Source organism: Sus scrofa, chromosome 6 (assembly GCF_054392235.1).
Source record: "Sus scrofa isolate SSC_HxYL_T2T_F1_AM1 chromosome 6, Sscrofa_HxYL_maternal_Yorkshire_Landrace_v2.0, whole genome shotgun sequence".
Classification (NCBI taxonomy): Eukaryota; Metazoa; Chordata; class Mammalia; order Artiodactyla; family Suidae; genus Sus; species Sus scrofa.
The window spans coordinates 88170789-88182578 of NC_139388.1; the positions used below are offsets into that span (position 1 = coordinate 88170789).

Sequence of the window (11790 nt, forward strand, 5' to 3'; positions counted from 1 at the left end):
TCTCCCATCTTAGATGGTTCTGGAAATTTTTCTAAGGTCTCCAGGTTCACATAAGATTTGAGTGTTGGAAGGATGGTGGAGGACAATCTGTCCAGCTTCCAAGCTCACCCAGGATCCCCTCTGGACTTCCCAGATGGCCGCCAGTTGGCTTCTTCTTGATTCCACTGCCTGACGATGGTGGGAAGGTGCTGAATGACAGGAGGGAGGCTCTTTCTGGGCCTATTCCCCACCTGTGCCTTTTTTTATTCAATTTTATTTTTTTTAGGGCCGCACCTGCTGCAGATGGAAAGTCTTAGCCACCAGCCTATGCCACAGCCACAGCAGCTCACAGCAACGCCAGATCCTTAACCCACTGAGCAAGGCCAGGGATCGAACCTGAGTCCTCATGGTTCTTAGTCAGATTCGTTTTTGCTGAGCCACAATGGGAACTCCTTGTTCCCCACCTGTGGTGTGAGGAAGTAGACCCCAGGCCTGGAGTTAGAGAGTTCTGGAGGTCTCTATTCCCCCACCCCAACCCCACCCCCATGGGCCCAGTGGCATATGGAGCTGCCAGGCCAGATATCAGATCCGAACCATAGTTACAACCTAAGTCACAGCAGTGGCCACGCTGGATCCTTAATCTACTGTGCCCAGTGAGGATCAAACCTGCATCCCAGCACTCCCAAGATGCTGCCAATTCCATTGCACCACAGCAGGAACTGCAAGGTTTCTATTCTTGGGAATAGACAGAGCCCACTTTGCTTATAGGTCATTTCCTGAAGGACCCTTATCAGTTATGACCCCTTTGGGGCTAAAGAGTTTATCAAGTCTTAGCAGCTCAGGAGAGAGAGGTAAATAATAATGGAGAGGAGTTCCCATTGTGGCACAGTGGAAACAAATCCGACTAGGAACCATGAGGTTGCTCAGTGGGTTCAGGATCAGGCGTTGCCGTGAGTGAGCTGTGGTGTAGGTCAAAGACGCAGCTCAGATCTGGCGTTGCTGTGGCTGCGGCGTAGACCGGCGGCTACAGCTCCGATTCAACCCCTAGCCTGGGAACCTCCATTTGCCACAGCTGCGCGGCCCTAAAAAAAAAAAAAGAAAAAAAACCTAATGTTAATACTAATACTGGAGAAAGAGGTCCTCTAAGTCCGAGCATTCCTTTAGAATAAGAACCTGGCTATCTCTCTCACCTTTCCCTGCTCCACCCACATCACAGGTGCCTTGGGTCAAGCCCTCCCTATATCTTATAAGACCTTTGTATTATGTGTCCTGCCCTTCACTCTTCTCGGTGTTCCAGAAACTATCATGCTCTCCTGTGTTCGGGCCTCTCCTTCCAGCGGGAACTCTTCCTTTGCCTTTTCCCCCTGGGAGAACCCCCTCCATCCTTCAAGAACTGGTTCAAATGTCCCTTCCTCCATGAATACCCCACTCCTCCCACCAGGAATCACACTCTACATTCTCAGAATCCTAATGCCACCATGGCATTCTTTATTCAGTTTTGTAATTTTTATTTTTTTTTCAGTATGCATCTCTCTCTTGGACTACGAACTCTTCAAGGGCAGGGATCCTTACTTGTTCATCCTACCTGACACAGTAGGTGTCCATAAATTGCCTGAAATAAACGGATGGGTGGATGGACGGACAGATAGAGGGACAAACAGATGAAAATCTCCCTTGGAAAGTTCTGTGGTGCTATTGGATCACAGCCCTCTCTCAGTGGGGATGAAAGCTTGCAGGCAGATCGTACTGTAATATGCGCCCCCACCCCGCACCCCCCGACCTTGCTGTGTTCCACTCTGTCACCAACCTCAAGTACACTGAGCACTTGCGCCCTGTGGGGCCGTGCTAGGCCCTGGGAACGGTCACTAAAGAACACTGTGAAACTGGGCCGGGGAGTGGTCTGCGGTGTTTTGCACACCCAGGTCCTTGTTGTTCTGTCCAAGCATTCCCTGTGAGTGGTCTTCCCTGAACAGGAACCCACACCATGTCGTCCCCCATTTCTCTGTTCTCACATTACCCTTTTGACTTTCTCACGTCTACTGAAATCTCAAATTATCACTATTTTTTAAGGGTTTTTTTGCTTTTTAGGGCTGCACCCAAGGCATATGGAGGTTCCCAGGCTGTAGCCGCCAGCCTACACCACAGCCACAGCAACGCCAGATGCCAGCCGTGTCTGCGACCTACACCACAGCTCACAGCAACCGCCGGATCCTTAACCCACTAAGTGAGGCCAGGGATAGAACCTGTGTCCTCGTGGATATTAGTCAGATTCATTTCCGCTGAGCCATGATGGGAACTCCTCCACTGAGTTCTTAATATCTATGATTGTATATTTAACCTCTAAAATTTCCATTTGGTTCTTTTCTATAATTTCTGGGTTTTGGTCTTGTCTCATATGTTTTGAAGACACCAAGCATTGCTATTTAAAAGTTTGGGTGATAATTCCATTATCTGGATCTTCCGTGTAACTGCTTCTGTTATCTGCTGTTTCTCTTGGTTTTTTTTTTTTTCTTCTTCTTCTTTTTTTTTTTTTTCTTCTTCTTTTTTTTTTTTTTTTGTCTTTTTGTTGTTATTGTTGCTATTTCTTGGGCCGCTCCCGCGGCATATGGAGGTTCCCAGGCTAGCGGTCGAATCGGAGCTGTAGCCACCGGCCTACACCAGAGCCACAGCAACGTGGGATCCGAGCCGCATCTGCAACCTACACCACAGCTCACGGCAACGCCGGATCCTTAACCCACTGAGCAAGGGCAGGGACCGAACCTGCAACCTCATGGTTCCTAGTCGGATTCGTTAACCACTGCGCCACGACGGGAACTCCTCTCTTGGTTTTTTGATTGTGTTGTCTTTAATTTCTATGAGGGGCTAGGCTGTTGTTTCCTGTTCGCTCTTACTCCTCAGGTACCACCTTTCACGGTCCCAACCTAAAGCCGAGTGGAGGGTGGGAGAGTTTACCAGGGCCCCCCTTTCCTAGCAGGGCTTGAGTTTTTCTCCCCCAGCCCCCATAAATGTGTAGAAAGTGCTGCTCAGATTCTCAGCTGTCTCTCCTGGAAGTGGCAAATACTTTTAGGGGAGAAGCAGCCCCAAACAAAAGGCTCACCTCTCCCTTCCCCTTAATTATCTTCTTCATTGGAAACTCAAGACTTTGTCTGCTCTTGCCACATATTAAGCATTTACTGAATGCTTAATGAATACAGGCATGCAAGGCTTGGAGGTGGGAATGACAACCTTATCTTTTTTTTTTTTTTTTTTTTTTTTTTTTGGTCTTTTGTCTTCTGAGGGCCACACCTGTGGCATATGGAGGTTCCCAGGCTAGGAGTCTAATCGGAGCTGGAGCTGGCCTATCCCAGAGCCACAGCAACACCAGACCTGAGCCACGTCTGTGACCTACACCACAGCTCACGGCAATGCTGGATTCTTAACCCACTGAGCGAGGCCAGGGATCAAACCCACAACCTCATGGTTCCTAGTCAGATTCCTTTCCGCTGAGCCACGATGGGAACTCTGGGAATGAACACCTTATATTCACCCATTTGTTCAGCTGTCCCAGACATCTAACTGCACTGAATTCTGTTCTGTGCTGGGTTAGAGAGGTGACAAGATCTAGAGGGATCTTGTCTTGGGTCAAGGGACCAGATCATACCCTTAGCAGACTCAGTCTTTAGAGCAGTGGCCACAGAAGGAGCTCTTGGAATACTGAGGAACTCCCTCTCTTGGAAGGAATTTCTGGGGCGTGGGGGGAGAGAGTTTGCTGAGCTAAGCCTTGAAGAACAAATAACAGTTTGCAGATAAAACAACCAGTGAGGAAGTTCCCGTCGTGGCACAGTGGTTGACGAATCCGACTGGGAACCATGAGGTTGCGGGTTCGGTCCCTGGCCTTGCTCAGTGGGTTAAGGATCCGGCGTTGCCGTGAGCTGTGGTGTAGGTTGCAGACGCGGCTTGGATCCTGCGTTGCTGTGGCTCTGGCGTAGGCCGGTGGCTATAGCTCCGATTCAACCCCTAGCCTGGGAACCTCCATATGCCGAGGAAGCGGCCCAAGAAATAGCAAAAAGACAAACAAAAACAAAAACAAAAAAAACCAGTGAAAGTGGAGTTCCTGTCGTGGTGCAGTGGTTAACGAATCCAACTAGGAACCATGAGGTTGCGGGTTCGGTCCCTGCCCTTGCTCAGTGGGTTAACGATCCGGCATTGCCGTGAGCTGTGGTGTAGGTTGCAGACGCGGCTCGGATCCCGAGTTGCTGTGGCTCTGGCGTAGGCCGGTGGCTACGGCTCCGATTAGACCCCTAGCCTGGGAACCTCCATATGCCGCGGGAGCGGCCCAACAACAACAACAAAAACCAATGAAAGTCTTTTGCTGGGCAAACGCATGGGGTGTAAAGGAGCTGGGCAGCTGGAGAGAGCAAGGTGGGTACAGCCGAGGCCTAAGGTTTGGTATGGGTGTAGGTGGAGGGAGGTTAAGGAACCCAAACACCAGGCTGAGGAGGACGGCAGGGGCCTTGAATGTCACACTGAGAAGTTTGGTCCTGATTGCTGGGGAGAGTGGTAAGGGGGTATGCTATGGACTGAGACTTCCCATCTCGCTAGTGAAGGTTCAGAAGTCAGGTTTGGAGAAAGAGTTCACTGGGACAATGAAATCAAAAGATAGACCAGGTTCTATCTATAGCTCTGCCATTCACCTGCCTTTTGGGGGCCTCAGTTTTCCCATCTGTAAAATGGGGGTCTAAGCTCTTTAAGCTTTGTGACCAGAGTCCTGTCTATGTAGATGGTGTCAAAACAGAATGAAACTGCTCAGAGGGCAGGAGAGGAAAAGGCTTGAAGCCCCACTTCTCTCAGGTACCGAGACTCCAGCATCCCTCCTGGTCCTGAGGACCCAAAAAACCCTTCCAGCACCCACCAGGTCCCCACCGCCATTGTGAGCTCAAACCACAGCAGAGGCTCAAGATGTGGACATGAAATTTCTGGAGTTTGTAATAATATTTTTGCAAATATGAGCCTGGCATTTAAGTATCCTTACAGAAATGCACAGCATGGAGAAAGGACAACTCAGCTGGCCACAGGGTTCATCCCGTCCAGCTGCCTCTTCCTAAGAGAGGACTGCCCAGTGTGATGGAGCTGATTTTCAGCAGAGTGATTTCCTTCTTCTTTTTTTTTTTTTTTTTTTTTTTTGCTTTTTAGGGCCGCACCCACGGCATATGGAAGTTCCCAGGCTAGGGGTCCAATGGGAACTATAGCTGCCAGCCTACACCACAGTCACAGCAATGCAGGATCTGAGTCAAGTCTGCAACCTACACCACAGCTCATGGCAACGCCAGATCCTTAACCCACTGAGTGAGGCCAGTGATGGAACCCACATCCTTGTGGATCCTAGTCGGGTTCGTTAACCGCTGAGCCACAACAGGAACTCCAGCAGAGCCGTCTTGGACTTAGGGGCCTCCCGTCTCCTGGGCCAGTGCCCTTCTGGCATCTGCTGCTTTGCTTCCTAGACTCTCATGAGCCCCCAGAATCAACCACCCCTCCAGGTGCACCAAAGGCAGCAAAGACTTGAACAGAAGGTCAGGGGGGGGCCTCTGGTGAAGGAGCTGGCAAGTGTGGGCAGTGAGAGGCTTCCCCACCTCCTTCCCTTCGTGCCCGGGGGTGGGGGTGTGGGTGTTGGGGCACAAGATCCCTGCCCCTTCCTCTCCACTTCCTGGCTTTCTCTTACCAGCCTTGATTCTCAGTTCTTTTTTCTTTGTTTCTTTTTGGCCAGTGGCCCCTCTAGGGCCCACTCAGGTTTTTCTGAGGCTTGCAACACAAAGCCCAAAACCACAGGAGGGAAGTGAGAGTGGGATTTCTTTCACTACCTGGCATGCAAATGAGACGCAGAATAAAAGAGGGAAGGGAGAGTGGGTGAGGCGGGAGCTGGGCTGCAAAGCCAAGCCCTGGCTCTTCTGGGAGTGAGGGGGACAGGGAACCAAGACAATCAATGACTTCTAGGGCACCCTGGACATTACACACCTGGGTGCAGCTTCAGGCAGACCTGGATTCAAGTTCATGTCTGACTTTTATTACCTTGGACAAGTCACTTAATGTCCAAGCTTCAGTTTCCTCATCAGGACAATGGGGATGCTTATAAAATCCACTGCAGAGCCCCACCAAGAAAATACAGTGAGAAGATGTGTAAAGAATGGGGCTTTGTGATTCACCTCATCCCCCAGGCCTGGGCAGCTGGGACTTCACAGCCACCCCCACCCCAAATCCCTTCCAGGCAGTGTAGTCACCTTCTGCTTCCACCACTAGCACTCCTCCCACCCATCCAAGATGGAAACACACCACGTATCTGCTATTTGCTTGATCCAAATCACAGATGCCAAGTCTTAATAAACTCTGGAAATAATCCACTTCAGTCTTCTCATTGACCTGAGACCCATGAGGCCTGGAGGGAATGGGCTGACCCAGAGGCGAGGGCTTCCTAATGCAGTGCTTCTAGATTTTCACAAGAAATCCACCCCCACCCGGCAAATGTTAATGTTCCCCAAGCCTTCATTCTGTCTTTTGTCTTTTTTGTTGTTGTTGTTGTTGTTGTTGCTATTTCTTGGGCCGCTCCCGCGGCATATGGAGGTTCCCAGGCTAGGGGTTGAATCGGAGCTGTAGCCACCGGCCTACACCAGAACCACAGCAACGCGGATCCGAACCGCGTCTGCAACCTACACCACAGCTCACGGTAACGCTGGATCGTTAACCCACCGAGCAAGGCCAGGGATGGAACCCGAAACCTCATGGTTCCTAGTCGGATTCGTTAACCACTGCGCCACGACGGGAACTCCCACCAAGCCTTCATTCTGGAACAATCTACAACCTTATCTTGAATCCTAAATCTACTCCAGCCTTTCCTCCTTCAGCTCCTATCTCCTGCCCATCTCCTTTTAATTATACTATATTTAATTCTCTGGCAGCTCCTTTGTTAAAGGCTCAGAGAGGTACAGTTTCTGGCCCAGGGTGTCAGAATTCAGGGGATTAAACCAAGAGTCAGTCCCCACCGTGCATGACTCCAAGCCCAGGGCCCTCTTTACTGCCCCCCCCCCCCCCAATTTGCCCAAATCTCATCCCCAGGGATCTGCCTCAGTGCCTTTCCAGAACCCATCCTCTGCCAGGGCTGTAGAACCCAGCTCCCGGTATCCTCAACCTCAAGGTCTGTAAAGCAGCAGCACCCCCACCCACACCCCGAAGGCCCTCCTTCCTCTCCACCCCGCCTCCCGGCCTCCTCCTCACTCATAAGCAGCCAAGCCAAGAGGGGCCTGCACACAGCCCTGCGTTCATCGCCAAAAGCTGCTACCAAGAGAGCCACCGCAAGCCTCCAAAGATGAAAGGCTTCCTCTTCCTCCTATTCACCATCAGCCTCCTGGTTATGATTCAGGTAAGAGCAGCTCCTCGGAGTCCTTGGCACCACTGCCCAGGAGTCCCCAGACCTGAGGCCATGCAGGTTCCCGGTCACCCAGCCTTCTCCCATGGGAGCAGAGGCTCCAGCAGGGGGGCCTGGCTCCCAACCTTCCAGCCCTTCTGGTTGAGGTCAGACTGTTTGAGGGCTGCCCCTGAGCCGACTGCCTCCTGTACCCGAGGCTGGGGAGCACTTACAAGGCACAATGAGGCACCCAAGCGTGCTGTGGAGTAATAGCAAACTGAGAGGCTTGGGAAGACGGCCCTGAGTAAGGATGGCATCAACCCACAGGGAAGCTGGGGAAACGGTCCTGTTGGGAGGGGACCAGAAAATGTTCACAGGGAGTCTGATCCAGTTTGGAGGTGGCAGGGAACCCCCCAGGAGAGGAGCCCAGGTGTTCAGCAACGCTAAGAAGATAGAAATCTCCTGCTCCAGAAACAGCTAGACTCTTGAGACCAACTGCTATTCTAGGAGGCAGCTTTGGCAGCATCTCACATGCTAGTCAGTATAGGAGATGGGAGCCATCAAGTTCTCGATCAAGAACAGCTTGATCAAGCATCAAGAACAGCTTGATCACCACCAAAAACAGCTCAGTCTCCATCCAGGGCAGCTTTAGGTGCAGCTTGATCAAGCATTGAGAACAGCCTGATCACCATCTGGCCATTTCCTCAGGGGAAGAAGTCACCCCCCTCACCCACCCACTGGCACTGTCTCATGTGACCCTCGTGACTGGATGGGCTCTTCTCCCCATTGACAAGATGAGGAAGCTGAGGCTCAGAGCGGCTAAGCCCCTGGTTGGGCTAAGGTCAAGGGCTGGGGCCACAGACTCCCCTCTCTCCTACCTGCTGGAGGAGCTGGTGGCCTGATAGACATGAAAGGAAGGTTCCATGGGAGGCGGACCAGGGACCGCCTCTGACCCTGCCCATGCCAAGGCAGGAAGCAGCCAACGGTCCCAACAGGACCTTGTGAAAGAAGTCGTGGTCATAGGGACAAGGGAACTGAGGACTGTAGTACTGGGGTGGGGGACACTGTGTCTCTAAACAAACATGAGAAGTTCCTGTTGTGGCTCAGCGGAAACGAATCTGACTAGAAACCATGAAGACATGGGTTCGATCCCTGGCCTCGCTCAGTGGGTAAGGGATCTGGCGTTGATGTGAGCTGTGGTGATGGGACTTGCAGATGTGACTTGAATCTGGCTTTGCTGTGGCTGTGGTGGAGGCCAACGGCTGCAGGTCTGATTTGACCCCTAGCCTGGGAACCTCCATATGCTGTGGGTGCAGCCCTAAAAGACAAAAACAAAAACCAATCAACCAAACAAACCCCATGCAATTCAAAAGCCTCCTGAGCTTGCTCCACTTCTCCTCTTGCAGATACAAACTGGAGTCTTGGGAAACCGAACCACCACCAAGAAACCCAAGGGTGGAGCCCCAGCCCTCAGCGGCCTGGGCAGCGGCGGCATCCTTCTCTTTTTGACCAATGTCCTCATCCAGCTCTTCCACCTCAGCTGAGGTGACCTGGCCCAGCCCTAGCCCTGTGCCCCTGAGACAGCTGCCACCATCTCCAGCAACAGAAGCCGCCCCCCAGTCCTTGGGAGGGATTGATGCTGGAGATGAGCAGGTTGTGAGAATGACAGGCAGTGCCTTGGGGGTGATGGCTGATGCAGGGAGGTACTGATGTGGAGGGGCAAGCACCACCCAACCCGGCGTCAATAAAGTTGATGTGTGCTTGGAGTGGGGTCCTGCATGTGGTCCCTGGACATCACTGGGCCCCCAGAGCCAGGTTTGCAGCTGCACCAAGGAGCTGCCCATGTTCCCATCAGCAAGAGAGGTGGCACCAGGGATCTCGCAACCCACGTTCCCTGCCCCAAAGGCCAAACCCCTTCAGATCACCTAGCAGGGACATGGCCCAGAACCAGCCATCGTCACCCTTCCTTTAGTTGCATTTGCCTTCCCTGTCCCCGGGTGTTTGGGAATGATGGTTCCAGAAGACCCACCCCTACCCCCACTCAGACCCTGGACATCCCCGTTGCAGAAGTTCAGAAGTTCACCCCCTCTCCACTACCTTGGTGTCCTCAGAATGACAGATTCAGAGAGAAGCCCCCCAGTCTCCAGGGGTTCCAGACCTCACAGCCATCCTCCTGTCATGTCTCCGGCCACTGGGGGCTGAGAAAAATGAAGAGGCCTATTTCTGCCCCCGTTACCCGCACTGGGTAAACAGCTGCTCTAACCACTCTGACCCCTCCTGCCTTTGGGATGGTGGAACTGGGAGCTTCAGAGAGGGAAGGGAACCCTGGAGTGGCCCCCCCAGGGCCTTGACCATCTCTGCCGCTTCCTGGAGGACATTGGCCAAGGGGCCAAGTGTCTGTTAGATTAAGGACTATGTCCTCCCCTCTCTGAGCTGGTTTAGGGACCAAGACCCTCTGTCCTGGCTTCTTTGACTGAGGCTAAACCTTTAAGCCTTGAGACCAGAGTTGGGGGGAATTGAGAGGCGCCCTGGTGAGCAAGGTCCTTTGAAGTGTGGCTCCTGTTTGCCTCTCCCACTGGGCCTGCTGGGCCCCCATCACACTGAACTTTCAACTTTCCATCCCTGGCCTGGCCTGCCTCCCTCCGCCACACCCTGGCCTGGCTGACTCCTTCTCAGCCTCCGCATCTCAGCTGAAGGTCCGCCTCTTCCGAGCAGCCTGCCCTGTGCCCCTAAATGGTTTAGGATCCTCCCCTGTGCGTTCCAGCACTCCTGTTCTTACCCTGTCACTGTATTGCCCTACCCACAGGAATCCTCCACTGGACTGGGAGTTGCCTGAGGGTGGGGACCAAGGGGCTTGGTTCCTGTTTGCGCCCCTGCAGCCCAGTGCCAGACCTGGCTCAGAGCTGGCTCTGAGTCATTTGGGGTGACTGCATGAAAGGCCATGCTCAGCAGTTAGTCTGGTCCCAGGGCTCCCTCTGGTGGTAGAGGGAGGCCGTACATTTGAGCCCCAGAACTGGAGCTGGGAGGAGGAAGTGCAGGCAGGTAAAAAGGCAGGTGAACAAATTCTCACTCCCACCCCTCAAATCAAGGTGCACAGAGATGAGATACCTGGGAGCATATTAGAAAACAGATTTATGTTACAACCAAAAAACCCTATAAAAACAATCCCAGGGAAAGCCTCCAGGGCTGGGGGTGGAGGGGGAAGTTCAAAGTACATGGACAGTCCAGATCTGGGTGGCCCTGTCCTTGGCCGGCTCCCACAGCACTGCGTGGTCCCGGTCGTAGCCCCGGCCACCTGGGGGAGGGCATAAGAGATGGGGAGATGGTCAGAGAGAGCCGGGGACACCACTGGCCTCAGGGGCCTTGTCCCACAACACGCCCCACTTACCCTTCACATCTAGGATCCGGCCTTCGAACATCTGGCTGCAAATGTGGCCCGATTCGCTGATGCTCCACATCTGGCGGGGCAGGCGGCTCTCAGCCCACAGCACCACCTTGGAACCTGTGCTGGGGGGCCCAATCACCTGCAGGCTCATGGTGGGGGCCACCTGAGGCCCCAGAAGGTCATCAGGCACTGGCCCTCCCACAGGGACTCCACCAAACCCAAGACACCCTTGACACACCCAGCTTTGAATCCTGGCTTTTATGGACTGTGACTCTGGGCACATCTCCTTCTGAGCTCTGGTTTCCTTGGGGATGGTTGTTGTAAAGGTTCAATGTGAGAAACCATAAAAGGGCTGGAAAAAATTAGCTCCTCCAGGAAGCCTTCCACGACTGACTCCAGAAGCACAGGCTTTAGCAGCAGACAAGCCTTCCCACACTTAGTGGCTGTGCAACTTTTAGCCAGTTACTTAACTTCTCTGCTCTGGCTTCCTCGCCTACAAAACGGAAGTTTAATAGTACCTGCCCCCCAGTGCCCTCTAGGGGTTACATGAGGCATTCACACAGACAGCTGGACTGTGCCTCCCTCAAGTGCCACTTTCTCAGCAAGGGCTCGCCTTGTCAGAGCTACTGATACTCCCTATTTTCTTTTCTTTTCCTTTTCTTTTTTCTTTTGGCCACACCTGCGGCATGCAGAAGTTCCCAGGCCAGGGATCAAACCTGCACCACAGTAGTGACCTGAGCCACAGAAGAGACAATACCAGGTCCTTAACCACTAGGCCACCAGGGAACTCCCCTATTTTTCTTTCTTATTTTCCCTCTATTGCATTTTTCATCATCTAAGATACAAGATATTTTACTCATTTGTGTTATTTCTTTTTTTTTTTTTTTTGTCTTTTGTCTTTTTGTTGTTGTTGTTGCTATTTCTTGGGCCGCACCATCGGCATATGGAGGTTCCCAGGCTAGGGGTCTAATCGGAGCTGTAGCCACCGGCCTACGCCAGAGCCACAGCAACGCGGGATCCGAGCCGCGTCTGCAACCTACACCACAGCTCA

The 11790-nt window shown here is 52.7% G+C and overlaps 2 protein-coding genes across 3 annotated transcripts in view; one reads left to right on the top strand and one right to left on the bottom strand.

The window, feature by feature from the left end:
* The first annotated feature begins 7213 nt into the window (after window positions 1–7213).
* On the top strand, window positions 7214–9120 carry CD52 (CD52 molecule). The gene is made up of 2 exons (NM_001257355.2): window positions 7214–7369; window positions 8761–9120. Exons 1-2 carry the CDS (start codon window positions 7316–7318, stop codon window positions 8896–8898), a joined length of 192 nt encoding a protein of 63 aa, NP_001244284.2. The 5' UTR covers window positions 7214–7315; the 3' UTR covers window positions 8899–9120.
* A 1348-nt stretch (window positions 9121–10468) lies between these two features.
* Window positions 10469–11790, bottom strand: part of CRYBG2 (crystallin beta-gamma domain containing 2) — a 30684-nt gene continuing 29362 nt past the window's right edge. For both annotated transcript variants that reach the window (XM_084963422.1, XM_084963424.1), the window contains 2 exons: window positions 10743–10902; window positions 10469–10649 (listed from right to left, as the gene is read on the bottom strand). In XM_084963422.1, coding sequence (XP_084819548.1) covers window positions 10561–10649; window positions 10743–10902 — 249 coding nt within the window. In that variant the 3' untranslated portion in view covers window positions 10469–10560. The remainder of the gene's footprint in view (window positions 10650–10742; window positions 10903–11790) is intronic.